This window comes from Ceratotherium simum, chromosome 1, assembly GCF_057802395.1.
Source record: "Ceratotherium simum simum isolate JZ-2026a chromosome 1, ASM5780239v1, whole genome shotgun sequence".
In the NCBI taxonomy this organism is placed as follows: Eukaryota; Metazoa; Chordata; class Mammalia; order Perissodactyla; family Rhinocerotidae; genus Ceratotherium; species Ceratotherium simum.
The window spans coordinates 60,880,058-60,897,705 of record NC_141900.1 but is presented as its reverse complement, the minus strand read 5'-3'; the positions used below and the strand labels follow the sequence as shown (position 1 = coordinate 60,897,705).

General features: G+C 40.1%; 1 protein-coding gene across 2 annotated transcripts in view; it reads right to left on the bottom strand.

Moving 5' to 3' along the window:
- Nucleotides 1-17,648, bottom strand: part of CREB5 (cAMP responsive element binding protein 5) — a 390,264-nt gene that overhangs the window by 79,533 nt on the left and 293,083 nt on the right. For both annotated transcript variants that reach the window (XM_014786085.2, XM_004418879.3), the window contains exon 7: nt 15,945-16,055. In XM_014786085.2, the coding sequence (XP_014641571.1) occupies nt 15,945-16,055 (111 nt within the window). The remainder of the gene's footprint in view (nt 1-15,944; nt 16,056-17,648) is intronic.

The following is a 17,648-nucleotide window of genomic DNA, read 5'->3' as shown; positions in this document are numbered from 1 at the left end:
TTGCGAGGAAGACCAGCCCTGAGCTAACGTCTGATGCCAATCCTCCTCTTTTTGCTGAGGAAGACTGGCCCTGGGCTAACATCCGTGCCCATCTTCCTCTACTTTATGTGGGACGCCACCACAGCATGGCTTGACAAGCGGTGCGTCTGTGCGCGCCCGGGATCTGAACCAGCAAACCCCGGGCTGCCGCAGCAGAGCGCACGCACTTAACCGCTTGCACCATCGGGCTGGCCCCATTTTCACAATTTCTTTTTTTTTTTTTAATTTTTTGTTTATTGCAGAACATTGGTTTATAACATTGTATAAATTTCAGGTGTACATCATTATACTTCTATTTCTGCGTAGATTACATCATGTTCACCACCCAAATACTAATTACAACCCATCACCACACACATGTGCTGAATTACCCTTTCACCCTCCTCCCTCCCCCCTTCCCCTCTGGTAACCACCAATCCAATCTCTGTCTCTATGTGTTTGTTTATTGTTGTTATTTTACACAATTTCTAAAGACCTGATCTCAAACTGAGTTTCAGCACACTTTAGAGTAGTTTTTGTTGAGGAGAACTTTCTTTGTCACTCCCTTGAATTCTTCTCTTCCTGGATGAATGGAAGAATTCCTTCAGACAGATTTCTGTGATTGGTGTTTCCCAAACAACAGAGTACATCATAATTCTAGAAATGGAAGGCCAAGTGGCTTTTGTGATAAGCAAGACCTCAATTGCACTTTATAGGCACTGCCAGCAGAGGAAAAATACCAAACAGAAAAAGGAAGTGGTTACTGTCTGTAACTTCAGGGAATAAATGGCCAGAGACGAGTTTTATGAGATTTGATTGTACAATTCCAGAGAAGAAAATTTATATATGTACATAGTTGTTTACTGATATTTTCATTGGCTCTGCCTAAGTCATCTGCCCCATAACACTCCTAGAACTGCTTCCAAGTTCCCTCACCTATTGGCATATAAAAGCTGCTTTTACAGAAGTCTCCAGTTTCCAGCGAACATATCAGCCAGTGATTTGCATAATCCTTAATACCCACCCCCCCTCAGTCCTTTTTTCAGCCACCTAATGCAAACAAGATCTGGCTCAAGCTTCCCCAAACTAATCCATGCTAACACCATTTAGAAGGGAGACTATTCCGTGTAAGTTGGCACAGCCGAATAAGCTCCCCATTGTATAAACAGCAGCCTTAGTAGAAAGACATTAATGAATATGCCAGTGGGGAGAACCCTCAGCTTCTCAGTTGCTTGCTGGACCCTATCGACGGAGGAACTTTGTGAAACCTGAATTTTTTTTAACCAACGTAAGGAATTTAACTGCACTTCCCTGCCTGAATCCTAACAGCTCTTCAAGACCCAGATAAAAAGCAACAGCTCCATGAAGACTGAAAACTGTCCTGACCTCCAATTCTCCTTCCTGACACTCAATAATCAGTCTCTCCTCCGAACTCAACATATAGTTTTTTGGTAATTTTTTATGACTCCTACCTTGCCCATATATATGTAAGTTATTTAGAGGCTGACACTATGTCTTATGTATCTTTGCAAAATCCACAGCTGTAGCATAAACAATAAATACTTCTTGAATAAATACATACATACATAAATTTAAAAAAAAATTTTTTTAGCTAATTTTTTAATGCGATTTCTTCCCCAGCATCTTCAGGCTTCCGCTCACTCTGTTTATTCTCCCTGGAAAACCCTCCCTTCCTATCCATCCAATCTGATTAGACCAGTGCTGTTGAATAGAAATTTCTGTGAGAAGGGAAATGTTCCTTATCTGTGCTGTCCAATATGGTAGCCATTGGCCACATGTGGCTACTGAGCACTCACAATGTGGCTAGTGCAACTCGGAACTGAATTTTAAGTTTTATTTTATTTTAATGAACTTAAAATGTAAATGGCCCCATGTGGGTAGTGGCTACTGTGTTGGAGAGCACAGGAGCTTGACTCATTTGAGAGATCTTCCTGGAAGGCCACTCTGGAGGTCTCACCATCATTGCCATGAAGGCAGATTAGGCACATATTTTGTACTTGTCATTATCATAACATTTATCCCAACGTACTTAGTTGTCTGTTTATCTGATTTGCTCATTGGACTTTAAGTTCCTAAAGGCTTGAGTTACGTCTTATTCACAGTTTTATTCTCAAAAACCAAGTATAATATTGGCATTTTGGAGGTACTTGATAAATATTTTTTGAATGAAGAGATGAATAAATGAACTGATTGCTCAGCGGACTGGTAGAGACATTTCTTCATATGTAATAAATCTACAAAACAGATCTCTTGGAAACAAGTGAGCTAAGAGATTAATGGTGGTGATGTGACAAATTATCTTTGTCTAAGGAGCAAGCCCAGCTCTTTAGCTTATCTTTTCTTACAAACTCAGGCCCTATCTTTGCATAACTGGAACTTAGGAACAACTCACTTGTACAGCCCCTGGTTATTAAGCCATGACTCTGTCCAGACTTGCTCTTTAAGAAAATTCCCAGGAGATAAAGCTCACTGCAATGATGGAGTGAGATAAACATGCTTTTGCTGTGATCCCATGTTCTCACATACCCCATACTGGTCTACAGAACAGCTGGACTCATTCATCAGATTTGAAAATAATCAGGTCTTCACACTCTGTTATCACGGGTATGGTTGTTCCAAAGGGTATGTTGGCAAGGAGCCTTCTTAACCATGTCCCAGAGACTCAACCACCTCCATCCAAGGAACTGGGGACCTCTTTCTCTTCTTCACTACCATCTCTTCCCAACTCACTTGCAGAGCATAAGCGAAGCTCTTATTCAAACCAGTAATGATCCTAGGTGTTTCGGAAAAAAATAAATGCCAAAAGTTGGCATGGCACTGCTTGTGTCATTTTAGGGTACATAGTTGAGTCTCACGGCTAGACATATTCCAAATATTTGTATAATTTAAAGTAATTTGTACAGACATAGTACAAGTCTATTTTAGGCAATGGAATTTAATATATATTTCTTGGTGGGCCTTTGGTCTTTTGTGTAATTTTAGCCCTAATATTTTAACATTAAAATGTTTTCATATTCACATGTTTGTGAACTAGCAAACCATAAAACAGTAACATGTGTTTGAAATTCGAAAATATGCTACACTGCACTCTGTCTTCTAAAATAAGTTTTTAAGTATTTAAAAAAAATTTTTAAAGCCATCTCTCTTTTTACGTATTTCAATTAATTGGTGAATTCAAAACAACAGCTGTAAAACTCTCATGGGTTTCTATATCCAATGCCGTATAAAGAGCACAGTAATTTAGTGCATTAATCAAATCTAGGAGTTGAATTCTAGAACTGTGTTGGCCACAACTTTGCTGAATGATCAAAGGTAAGGGACTTAATCTCTCTCAGTCTCAGTTTTCTCTTCTATAAGACTATGGACTTTGTACAAGTATGTTTTAACCATCATGAATTAAACCAATAAAAGAAAGAGAAGTATCCTTTGAAACGGGAAAAAAATGAAAGAAAAAAATAAAGAGAAATTACTATGTGCCAGGTACTGGGCCAAATGATATCCCTGTATTACCTCCTTTAATCCTCAAAATAACTCTACAAGAGAGGCCCTACCATTATCCCCATTTTATAGATGAGGAAATGAGGAACAGAGAGGTTAAGCAGCCAGGTCATGCAGCTAAGATTTGAAGTTAGGCAGTCTGATTCCCGGGCCTTTGTTTTCAACCAATGCTTCATTCTGCTTCTCAAAGAGAGAAAACAAAACAGGGGCTGGCCCCGTGGCGTAGCGCTTAAGTGTGCACGCTCCGCTACTGGCGGCCCGGGGTTCGGGTCCAGGGCGCGCACCGATGCACTGCTTGTCAGGCCATGCTGAGGTGGCGTCCCACATAAAGTGGAGGAAGATGGGCACAGACGTTGGCTCAGGGCCAGTCTTCCTCAGCAAAAAGAGGAGGATTGGCGTGGATATTAGCTCAGGGCTGATCTTCCTCACAAAAACAAAACAAAACAAAACAAAACACACCTTATTCTTAATTCCACTTGAGAGCTATGGCTCCCATAAGAGGCTAGCATGATGGTCTACGTGAAAATGTTCTGTATATCTTAAAATATGAGCTAGCAGTCATTATTAACATTATTGTTAAAGACAGAGACTTGGCATTTTCCAATTTAACATTCAAGATTTCAAATATTAAAAAATAACCCTCAAATTCCATGACCTATAGTAATTTGAACTTCTGCTGGGGTGCAGATTTGAACTGCATTTGCTACACAGCTCTGGGCAGGAATACGACAGTCAGTCCGGCCCTCCATCCAGGGTCAGGGTTGCAATTGTGTTTTGTTTTGTTCTCTGCTTGTTGCCCTGGGTGCAGAGAAATGACACGCTACATGCAGGTTTGAGGATTCGCAATAACGTGAAGCAAAACCCTCAGGAATGTCAGGGGCCTACTGTTAAAAAAAAAAAAAAAAAGGAGGCCTAGTACATAGCTGACACTAATAATAAATATTTGCCAATTAATTGTCACTGCTTCCATGCTTCCACCCCATTAGAATCCAGTCACCATGCTGTTTTCAGGTCACCAAAGCAAAGATCCAGCATGGAAGGGTCAGATCCTAGAGCTGGGTTCAAATCCTCAGTCTGCCATTTGCTGGCTGAGTGACCTTGGGCACTGTCCTCTGTACATCAGTTCATTTGCCTGTAAAAACAGGGATACCTACCTCATAGGATAGATACGAGGATTAAATAAGATAATACATGTAAATGCCTAGTCTAGGTGCTTTATATGCAGTTCCTCACTGAATCTTCATTACAGGGAAATCGCATGGTAACACGGCTCATGATCAGCACTCAACACGTGTTTGATATTATTATATAATTAATTACTTATATTTATTCATTTGACAAAAGGATATTTTGTGCCAATTATATGCTAAGTATCAGATCCCTCCCCTCAGGGAGCCTAGGCACTAGTAAGGAGGTTACAGTATAGTTAACAGAAGACTCACTCAACCTTAAAAAATAATATTCCATTAATACCACCCCATGGGACTTAAGCTGTTCTATATTTTCTGTTTAAGTTTCTTGCTTGAGAATGGATTCAGCAACATTTAACTATCCAGTAATTATGATAAAGTTTAATCAACATAAATCCATATACTACAAAGTGATGGGTGAAATAAAAATGGTCAGAGGTTGATTTCTCATAAATGGGATGAAAGCAGGATCCATATAATCCTCTCTTGGGTACTTGTGAAAGACACAAACGTATCTTCCGTTTATTTAAGATACTCTGGTATAGATTTAAATAAACAAAGGCTTGGTTAGATAAACACAGAAAATGTGGAAGGGCCACATTGATGTCCCTAGGGAGGCCAATATTTTTGCAATAGATAAGTTGAATAACTATAAAATCAGAAAGCTTAAGGGCATTTTTTTTTAAACCCTCAAAACACTGTTCTTCCAAGCAAAACAGTCATGTAAGCAAAACAAAACAAACACCAAAAAGCTACTAAATATATTTTAAGGTATGCATTTAGTCTTAGAAACAAATGTATAATCAGTGAAGTAAGGTAGTAAAACCAGCTAATTAATAAGAATTTGAAAAATGCAGTAGAGGGAGGACGCCCTGCTCCATCACTTGTTCCCTGGATTCCAATATAGCCCCAACTAAGAAAAATTGCCTTAAAGTACAGAAATGTATCAAAGAAGAAAATCAAATGGCCAACAAATAAAGAAAAAGACGTGCGACATTATCCCTAATGTAAGAAATGCAAACAAAAATTAGCAAATATTTTCTTAAAGATGATAATGCTTAATACTTCTGCAAAGGCTGTAAGATGGATATCCTCCTATATTACAGGCAGGAGTACAAATTAGTATAAATTTTAAGAAATTTGGCAGTATATATACAAAGTCTTTAAAATGTTTATTCTCTTTTACCTGGTAATCCTAATTCCGGGAATCTATCCTAAGGAAATAATCAGAGACGTAAGTAAATAATTTCAGATCAGTTTTTCTGTTTGATTTATTTTTATAATCAAAGTGTTATTTCTAGTAGAGAAAATCTAAATATCCAGAAATAGAAATAAGGGAACGGTCAAATTTTTTATGTGATACTCATGGGATAAATTATACAATTATTAAAATGTTTTCAAAAGATACTGATGTGGCAAAATGCTCATAATATCATGTGAAATTTTTTAAAAGTAGGATATAAACTGTATATTCAGTATGAACTTAATTTTGATATATTGTATATATGAACAGGGAAAAAAGAAAAAGAATATTTTCATTTTAACATATCCCCCAAAGTTTGCCACTATATATTAATTTTTGACCAAAACTACATTGGAATCCATGAATCCTCATCCAGATCTCTCACTTATGTATTTTTAAAAAGTACTATAGTCTTGGGCCTGCAACCAAGGGGATTTCAGTACTGAAGTATCAAAGCATCTTCATATAAGGCCATATTACCTTCAGCTGGTGCCACACCGCAGGCCAGAGGTCTCGTGCATGGTTTCTCTGCAGAGCTACATTTGGCTGTGGCTGGCAGAGCCCCCAGGTACTGATGCAGGGATTTGGGAAGTTGTGGGCAAGATTCTCACCTGCTCAAATCTCTCTTTCCCCCCCGCTTGTCACGGGTCCTGAAATTCTACCATTGGTGAATCAATCATCTGAGTTAAGTCCGATCTTATCCCTGGAACTTAAGAAAAAAAAAAAGCCCACAATGTGGGGTGACATAGTAAGTCACAGTAACATCTCCATCTAAATTAGTTTACCAGACTTTCCTTCCTTCATTCGATCAACAGCATTTACCGGGCACCTAGAAAATGCAGGAGAGATGCCAACCCAAGGACATGGAGCTGAACCAAATTGGCCTCTGTTCTCAAGGGGTTCACAGGCTGGCGGTGAGGCAGGTGCACAGACAATGACACATAATAAAGCTCTAAAAGGAAGAGATAAACAAGATCCAAACGCAGTCTGCCCCAGCAGAAGGTGTGGCTCCTGTCTAACTGAGGAAGTTGAGAAGACTTCACAGGAAAGGTGCATTTGAGCTGTGTCTTGAAAAAAAGGAGGAGTGGAGTTTGCAGAGGCAAAGGAAATAGGATAGGCTAGGCAAGGCTGCAAGAGAGAGCAAGAAGCCCTCAGGAAAACGCCAGGCTCCTACACGGGAGAGGCTTTCGCAGAGCAACCATGGCGTGCAGCGCTGAGTGGAGCAGAAGAGGCTGGCAGGGACACAGCACTGGACTGAGGGAGTACCGTGCAAACACGGGTGCATTTGCATGTGGAGGTGCCAAAGGGGAGAAGGATATTCCAGGAAAAGGTGCAGGTGAAACAGCTGCCAACTCTGAAATTCTACCCAAGTGTGCTCATCCTCCTCCACTTGGATCTCGGTCACTGCTGACATCAGGGGACTGCCTAGCCTCTCTGGTTGCACTTCTAATCTCTAGAACCCAAGGCCGCAGTTGGATGAAAATCTCGTCCTCCTTAAACACATCTTCCATTCTGGTGACTACGAATACCGTTTCAAAATAAAAAATACTTTATATTGTATTAATAATAAAATGTGTATTTTTATTGTTTGGGACTTAACTATTCTGACAACCTAATCATCCATCTTATTCATAAGAAGGTGAATACACCCATCATATAGTACTACTCAGCTAGCTTTTCAAGCCAACAGGGGATAAAAAGACAATTTTAAAAAGAAACCAACAGAGAAAATATATTCTTTGTTAGTTTTGGACTTGAAGATTGATCTCTCCCTTTTATTTTTTAAGAACAGAAAAATCCCATACCTTTAGGAACACTTTACCTCCTCTGTCCGCCCCGATGGCCCACCTTCCATCCCCCTCGAGGCACGAATTTTCTGACAGATCTTCTGTACTTGCCACATAAAAAAACCAAATCAAGGCAGAGCCATCATCCCCAAGTGCAAAGCAAACTTTCGTTATTAGTTGTGCTGGCAAAAATCCTGGAAAGTGTAAGCTACATAAATTCCAAGAAAAAGACTGAAATATATCTCTGCAAAGCAGAACTTCCCTGCAACAAGATTTGTAAAATGTCCCTTTTTTTTTTTTCCTGGCTATACTGACACAAGCTGAACTTATTTGCACAATGTTCCAAAGCAGACAGCGACACACACGCGTGCACACGTACACAGATACACAAAGAAGACGTGCCTGAAAACTGTCTGAGAGGGGGTGTTCCGAAACCAGACCATGTGCGGTGTCCTTGCCCAAATGCATCTGACTTCAGGCTTGGGAACGTTAAACAAACAGAAAAACAAGAGCCGACAATGCGCGTGCTGGGCTGGATGACAGAGGCAGCGAGCAAATATTGGGATTGTATTTCACCTATTGCCATGGTTACCAAAACAGGGTGGATACTGGCAGAAAGAGAAAGAAATTAAACTAGGAAGACAATGAGTCCTAGGAGAACGTCTGAATGTGTGTATGAGGAGCCGCTGGTGAGGGTGGATGAGGGAGAGCCAAGAGAAGAGATTCAACAGAAGGGGCATTTCAATACCCCTTTGTGTTGTGTGAGCAGCGAGCTCAGTCACCACTCCACAGCAGCACAATACAGATCTCCCAAAGCCCGAGTAAGACCCACGCAGCCCCAAAGAAAAGAGCGATGAGACGTGGGAAGTTTAGTTTTGCTGGGTGGCAGGCAAAATCAAGACAGTTTGGACCAGGTGCCAAGAGATAAAATACTCAGCATGTATCCACAGTCTAGGTGATGAATAAGAATAGCTTAGAGGTCTCATCATGTCAAGACCCCCAAGTCTCAGGAAGAATTACAGAGAATTGGACCCACCCTTTGGGCAATCTGATAGTTAGCTTCAATTCCCAGTTGACGTAAAAGGGAAAAGCTGATTGACCCTCTTCTACCCAGGCACTTTGCCTCGTTAATCAAAACTCTGCAGAAAAGTCTCCAGGAAACACCTCCCCTTAAAAAGTTCACTATCACAGCAACCACCAGATGGCTTTCTCTGTCAATTCCCCGCTAGCATATAGAGATAGAAGTACTTATAAACTTGAAAACTCAGAACCTGGGTTCCAACTCCCCTTCTTCCACTAATTAGCTATGTGACCTTAGACAAGTTATTAACTTCAGGTCTTTGTTTCTCAAAGGAAAGGATTTTGCTAAAATAATCCCTGAGCTCCTTTCCTGCTTTGGAATTTGGTGATTCATAGGCAATTGATAATCTCTCAAATTCTTGTTTTCAAAACAAATATAATGAAATGTATACTCCTCTGTATTTGGGGTGCTGATCAGCACATGGAATGTAAATTCTGTAGGAATTTATTCTGTTCCGTAGAAATATAAAGAAATGGTTGCTAGCACTTATCAACGATCTCATAATCTAATCACTTACATTTTAGAAAAAATGGCATGATATATTCCTAAATTAAACTTTCTACGGTTTAAATGGGCAAAGTGGTAATGGCATACAAAAGAGTATACTTTCAGCCAACAGAAAGGAGCTGGGCTTTTGTTAGCTCTTAGAGAAGTGTTGCTGCTTTTAGTTCTTTAATAATAACAGCTAAGCTCAAATTCAGCACTGTCTTGGCCAGACAGAGATACCGACTAGCCTGCTCTCCAGTGTTTAGTTGATGAGGACCAGAGACTCTAATAGGCATAAGCTAGTAGGTGATTGGGCCTGAGCTATTAATTTAAGCCTCATCTTACTTTATATCCGTGAGTTTTATTTTTATGAAAGCTTGCTTTTATTCAGAATAAATTACCATGGGGAGACCAGCAACAGCATGATAAGAGTAGAAACAGGTCTTGGGCTCAGGGCCTGGTTATGCCACTGGATGATGCTGGAAAAGTCACTTAACCTCTCTGTGTCTCTAAAATGAGGATAGTAATACTTCCCTGTTGAGCTCATGGGGTTGCTATGAGGCTCCAATGAGACAATGTATATGGAAGCACTTTGCAATTCGGAAAGTGCTTTACTAATATAAACTCATAGGATGATCAACCCCATTGCTGGCAAAACATTATGGTTTAGAGGCAGCACCAAGGACTCAATGCCTAGGTTCACATCCCAGCACCACATTTTACCAGCTTGTATGTTCTTCTTCACAAATTACCCAACCTCTCAGTTCATTCATTTGTAAAATGAGATTAAGAATAGTACCTCCCTCATTGGATTGTTGCAAGAATTAAATGAGATAATATATTACAAGATACTTAACATAGTTTCTGCCACCACATACACAAGTGCTTAATTAACGTTAACAATTACTATTTTCTACCATAGTGTTTTAAGAAGGGAAATTGCCTTTAAAATGAGATCCATCATACATACTAGTGAGAGTGTAGATTTTTGTTGCTATTGTCATGGAATCTTATATAATTCCTATTTATCTGCATATTGGATAGTGGTTTTTCACAGCGATGAGGGAGGAAGATTCTGAAAAAGTGGTCACCTTGGTTCAGTCCATCATCGTATTTTGATCACTGGCTACAGGGACACACGGTTGCTGGCACGATTCAAAAGTTAATGAGAGCTTCTCTCAAGTCAACAGCATTTCCTGTCTTGCCACAAAGTTTCTGAGAAGCAGAGAGTCTATTGATTCACCACTTTTTTATTCCTGGACATTTAGGAAGCGAAGCTGGGGATGATTAAAGCAAATAGGCAAATCGAAGAACTGCATTTCTCAAGAGTGCCAGAGAGATGTTACCTGGAGACTGTCTTTTCATGTGTATAAACTTTCCAGGCAACTCCATATGGAGCCAGGCTTCTCTGTGATTTATCTGTTGGACAGTGGGTGGCCAAGGGGCACCGTAGGCAAACAGTGATCCGGCTCGATAATTAGGGAGGGGAAAGGCAAACACAAACACACCCAGGTTGACATTCAAAACAAAGTGCAGATTTAACCATGGATTGCTCACTCTGCCACCCCAGTCCTCGTCTGCCAATCTGCCAGGAGGAAACCAGGAGCCAAGAGAAGAAGCACTGGTAGTAATTTATCAGCAGAGCTGATGGAGAAAGCATAATTCTGGCTAGAAGCATGAAGGCCCGAGTTGGGGGCCCAGCTTTGTGTTTAAATGATGGCTTGATCTCCCTAAGTCTTTACAGGCTTCGTGTCCTCACTTGTGAAATGAGGAATTTGGACAAGGTCTTCACTAAGTACAGTCATGTGTTGCTTAAGGACGGGGATCCGTTCTGAGAAATGCCTCGTTAGATGATGTCGTCGTGCGAACATCATAGAGTGTACTTACATAAACCTAGATGGTATAGCCTACTACACACCTAGGCTATATGGTACTAATCTTATGGGACCACCACGGTATACATGGTCTGTTGTTGACCAAAACCTTGTTATTTGGCTCATGACCATACGTACCCTCCATCTCTAAGAGGCCTTGACTCTCCAATCATTTTGGTTTCTTTCATTCATTCATTAATGCCTGCATTTATGTATCCTTTCAATAAACTGCAAACCTAACTGTGGATGAAGTATTGACAGTCGATGACCAAAATGCAGCACAACCAGTCCATCAAAATGGAAGAAACAGCATGTAGTATTGATTGCTCTGACTTCCTAGGAGGGCAATGATAGTCCAGGTTTTGTTTTCTAAGGAACAGACATATTGCTTTCCTCTCAAGGAAAAAATATGATGGGTATTGTTTCTAGATATCTTTCAAAGGAATCAAATGTAGTCAGTTACTCTTTACAAGCTGATTACTTAGCTTAGGTTTGTCTACTTTTATCCTCCCCTTCTCAGCCCCACCCTTGCCCCCTACCCACTCCATCCCACCCCCATTTCCATGGCTAGAGTTTGGTTCCTTCTCATAATTTTAATTCAACTCAAGTCAGTTAAATTCAGTTCTCATTCATGGGACCTTTTTCAGTATACGGAGCTTACACAATGCAAGGATTATCTTCAAGGAGCTTCCAATCAATCAAGTGGGGGAGACACACATGTAAAATAAGAAAAGTCAAGATAAAAATATGTTTGGATAAAGAGACAGTGAAGCTGGACCAGTCAGTGAGGCCACAAAGCTGTAGTTAAACCAAGGGGGAAATTCCACACTACCAACTACTTCACATCTTTTCCAGGTTTTCTGGAGGTCTAAACCATCCTTGCCATCCTTGTCTCCCATTTATACGTGAATATTAATTAACCTAAAAAGAATCTGATTTGATCTGTGTGCTATTTTTATCTAAAGGATCAATGTTGTGATGAAAAAGCTTTGTCATTGGAGTCTGAGACTTTAGTCTTTGCTAAATGATGTGTCATTGGGCCAGTTTTTTAACATCTTGGAGCCTCAGATGCCTCATAAAATGGGGACAATAGCCCCCAAATGTCACGGTGTTGTTCTGAGGACGAAATCAGTTCACAGCTGTACATACCTTCTCCCTTGCATCAATAGTCCTAGGCTTCACTAACCCTGTCCAAACTTAAGGTGAAATCTGAGCAGGGTTGCCAGAACCCTCTCCAAATAGTTGTTTATATGCCATCCTTCATTTTAGTTAGTTTCAATATGGTATTAATCACCTCCTCATTAATGAGACACAAGACAGGTATATGGACAAGTTTCCCCCACCCTTTATTTAGCTTCCAATACTATTATTGATTTCTTAAAAAAAAAAAAAAAAAAAAAGGAAGGAAAAGGAAAACCTCTTTCAGAGCTAAATTGAATTGGTCTAATTCTCACAAGAAGAAATGAATGCAGATCTACATAACACTGAGGACACCACAGCCACATCACTACAGAATCACTCGTACCCAGAGGAAGCTGGAAATATGTCCCGGTCTGGTTTGCACTTCCCCTACCCATTCTGTCTCCTTCCTCCCTTTTTTCATTTCTCCCTGCTCATCTCCCTCTTTCCCTCCCTTTCCCTGCTTTGAATGTTAAAAAAGTCTACCAGGTATTCAGTGAATTTCCTTTCTGGTAGTCCCCATTTTCATGAAAGACACCCACTGATCCCAGAAATTTGGGAGGAAGAACCTGTTGTTTTGAGTGGTTAAAAAGATGCAAGTCTCAAATGGTTTTGACTCTGCTCTGACCCCTGAAACAAAATCCAGTAGGTACATGTCCACTTGTGTAATTGTGAAGCCATATGTTTGTTGGCTTAATTCTTCAGAAAAAGAATCCATAAAACTAAATTATAATTTGCAAGAATTATGATAAAACCAACTTGGATGGATGTAACTACAGTACATTGAAGTGCACTACTTGATACTAATGTACATTAAATCAAAAGAGCACGTGTGCTTCTTGATTTAGGATGTCCTGGACTAATGCACCATAGAGCTTATTGGGGACACTTGTCTTTCTTTCTCCCACGATAGAAATGACCAATTTGGGGCAAGGAAAATGGATGTATTCTACTGAGTAGTCACTCTCAGACAGCTTCTAACAAAGCTGTACACTTAAAGCAATCCTGTCTTACGCTTTGGCCACCTCCAGTACCTCTGAGTTTCACCAGAGATTCAGGATGATGGCTTTTGTCAGTGGCCAATAGGCAGGGTGAAATGGACGCTCTGACATCGCTGTCCCCAGGAGAATAGGTCTGCAGGGTTGTGGTGTGAGCCACACCTCCCTGGCAGCTCTCTGGTTTCCCGTGTGCTCTGAGAACACACCCCACAGAGTGCATTCATCACAATAGCCCATGTGTGACCTTTGGAAAAGTCCTTGAAAACTGTGAAACAAGAGTCTTAGTTGAAATCTGGAATCCATTCCAGTCTTACACAGGAAGAAAATTAGGCATAGAACAACAAAGCCCATAGTTCAGAGAAACCTGGGGAGGCTCTGGCTGACATTAAAATCACGGAAGATTTTTTTTCTTCACTACTTTGTATTTCATAAAAGCTTTTCATCTGAGCAGCCCAAAGCTGCTAGAAAATACTGTACAGTTATTAGATGGCAATAACTGGTTTCTCCAGTGAATAAAGCAAGCAGAAGAAGATTAGAGATGCTCAGTAACGTATTAAAAGTAACTTACTTAACACTTTTCCAAGCTACTAAGTAAACGCTAGTCTTTCAAAATATAAGTGGCCAATACTACCGTTTTTCCCTTTGAATTAATGTATTGGCAATAACAGGGTTATGGGTAGAATAGCTGTGCTCCCTAAGCCCAAACTCCAGGATAGAGTTCATTAGCCCAGACATCATGGATCTGGAAATATTCATTCACTTAGAACATGAATCAGCAGAGTAGTGTGCTTGCTCAGTAAATTTAACTCGACAAACATTCGTGGGGTTAACACTATTTTATAAGCACACACCAATCCTCTTTTGTCTCCAGCTGATATTATTCACTACTAATTTGCCATAGCATATGTTTTTACTTCATACACATAAATAATTATAAACCTGTACTCCCTTTGGAAGCATTTTCCTTCTTTGTCAGCAAGAAATGGGGTAGGACACTTCTGAGTCAAGTGGTGACATAAAATCCAGTGAAAATCAATTGGCAGGGAAATTTAGTTTGGAATTGTGTTTCAGAATCCATCTAAAGTTTGTCTGGGAGGTCCCTCAAAAGAGATACAGACCCTGAACAAAACAAGATGACTCAGAAATAATCCAGCTGAGGGAGTAGCATCTGATGCTCAGACCCAGAACATTTATTCATACACATGAATAACTTAATTTTGTTTTTTTCTTAAGTACCTTCACAGTTCATTTTTTATTTTTCTTAAAAAAAAAAGAGTAAATGGCATTACTCTGGTCTCCAAAACAGATGCCAGTTTGAGCTTTACTCTGCCAGCAAGTATTTGGTTTGGCTCTGCAGGGCTTGAGTTGAAAAAATATTTGCCAATTCCAAAAAGATTTAACGAGCTTTGCTGAAGATGTCGGTGCCATTTGGCATGTCACAGGGACTGTGGCACAGCAAAGAGAACTCTCTTGACCACAGATTTTATTTGCCCAAGGTAGCCAACACTGGGAGTTCAGTCACCTCCTTGGGTCAAGAAGCTGCAAGTCAAATGAGTGAAGTTTCCAAGAGAAAGTGAGTAAAGCAGGCGTTAAAAAAAACTTGCTGCCATTGAAAACGAAGTCACTGGGTTTTGATGACATTTTCAGAACTGTCAATAACATTCTCATACCAGCCGTCAGACATGGTTCCTAACACTATCAGTCAGGAAACCAAATAAATCTCCAACTTGTAGCAAAAGCTATCCTTATCCAATATCAGACACTAAAAACATTGCTGCACTGTATTTTGTTGTCATCCGATACTTTACTAATTGCGGTTTCAGAATTTACACAAAAACCGAATGACCTACTTCAAATAACTCTACTAAATATAACCAGCAAATTTACTTTATATTGCAAAGACATACATGTGTTGCTTTTATTACTGTTCAGTAGAATATAAATGAATGAATCTATCACTGTGATTGGAAAGACTGACCTGACTGCACATAAATCTCATATGTTAAAAGTCACTGAAGGTTGTCACCTGAAATCATGTATTTCAGTGAGAGTTACTCTGCAAGAAAACAAGGCTCTGATCCTTTCAAATCAATGTCACATCTGACAACTATAACAAAAAATGGAAAATATTTCCATAACAGTATGTGCAAAAAGTCACATGTCTGTTTCAATGGATATGGGGACAAAAAGAGTGGCATTGAAACTGTGATCACCTTGAATAAGGGAGAAACTCTGGGTTATTTTCGTTAATTTCATTTTATGAGCAAATATACACAGACTTGGGTGTATCCCACCTCAGCTCCTATGGATCTCCCCAAACTTTTAAATGTCCCTTTTACTAAGGCCACATCTGATCCAATGCTTGTTACATGATCACCTGACACCATGGTTCGGTAACAAATATCCTCAAAGAGAGAACCAAGCCCTCTACTGCCTTTCCACGGAAAGACCTATTCACCAAAACAAAGACAGAGCCGTCTACCTGACTTAACTGAAATTCGGAAGTCAGAATAGAAATCAAAAGAAGAAGTCACCAAATAACAAAAGGATGATTATAACTGTTATTTACCATTTTGGCTTCTGAATGCATTGGCTGGACTTGGGCAGAAGCACAGGGGTTGCTGAGATTCGGACCTTGCATTCCCAGGAGGGTGGAGTTCACTGACATCTGTCTCTCCATCTAAGAGAAAGGAAAGCACCAGAATCAAAAGTCTGAGAAAGGCGGTCTAGGTCACAGACAAAGCTGCATTTCTCTTTCAAATGGTTCCTTTGGAATTTCTTTGAATAACTCCAGAGAAAGTGTGTGGTTTGGGGAAGGGTAAACAATGCACTCCTGAGCCTTGAACTCAAGCACATCAAAGAATCATCCAAAGCTGCGCCTTCTATAGAAGATGCCCTACACCAAAAAGAGCCATGTTGTCCTGGAAGATCATTTCTAAACAAAAGTATCGAATATTTCCACTTTCATAAACACACCAACTACCAGTGACCATGCTTATTTTTATAACTGTTATGGTTATCTTGGGCTTTTTTTTTTTCCCCTCTCTAACTTTTATGCAGAAAGGTGAATCATTTTAGTAATGAGAAAAAATAAAATTAATTTAAAAAGTAAAGCTCTCAAATATGGTGGGTCTTCCCATCACTTGAACTCATAAACACAATCCAAATGATCCAGCACAGGTATTTGAGCTGCTGCCCCTGGCACATCCCTGCCCTGTGAACCTGGCCATGACTCTACACGACAACAGTTTTGGGCCTCACGGTGGGGCTAGGCCTTTGAGTAGATGAAGAAAGCAGCTGAGGGTATTGTATGACACACGACCGACTGCTCCCACATTGTCACGCTGGCCTGCCATCAAGGCTAGAATTAACATCTTCCAAACACCTGCACTGAGTTCTGGCATTTTTGTCTCCAGGGTGTCCCTGTTAAAAAGTAAATACAGCAAAATCTCTATTTGAGTCAGGGAGGGGTGTGTCTGATGGATATTTTCTGTTTAGTAGAAAATTAGCACTTTTCAAAGAACTGGCATAAAGCAAGCACATGTAATACTAAAATCACACAGAAAATAATTAGACTTTTCTCAGGGGGAAATATAGATTCTTCAATGCAAAACTTTTTCCAAAGGATGGAAATGGAAACAATGGTCGGAAATTTTAGGAAACCAGGTTCTGCTCAAAGTTAGCCCAGAAAATACAGAGTCCTTATCACTGGGGCTCTTCAAAGAGTGGAGGACGGAAACCTCATAGACAAGTTGAGAGTGAGAGTTGAACTGAATGACCCTTTCAGGTCCCGTCCATTGTTGAGATTCTATCACAGCAACCCCTGCTGTGTCCACGGGGGTAGGATTATGACATCAACGTGTGGGTTAGCAGAGGTGCTCGCTAAAATCCTCCTAATGGATGACTGGTGGACATTCCCTGTCATAGCAAAGCGCCGTCAGCCTTATCTTGGCCTAAATTAGCTTATCAGTAATCTAGCAGTGAATGGATGTGTGAAACTGTTTCAAAAGAGATATTTAATGAAGGAGAATTTTCTACATGTTCTAGAGCACTCCCGCAAAACCTGAGGCCTTACCAATTCAGTAAGATAAAATTGTCACTCCCACATACCCCCTAAATCTCCAGGGAGCCTAGGTACTCTAAGTCTTTTAAACTCTGTTTTTTAATTATGGTAAAATATACATAACATAAAATCGACCGTTTTAACCACTTTTAAGTGTACAGTTCAGTGTCCTTAAGTACATTTGTGTACTCTAGTTGTCAAGTCATAAAG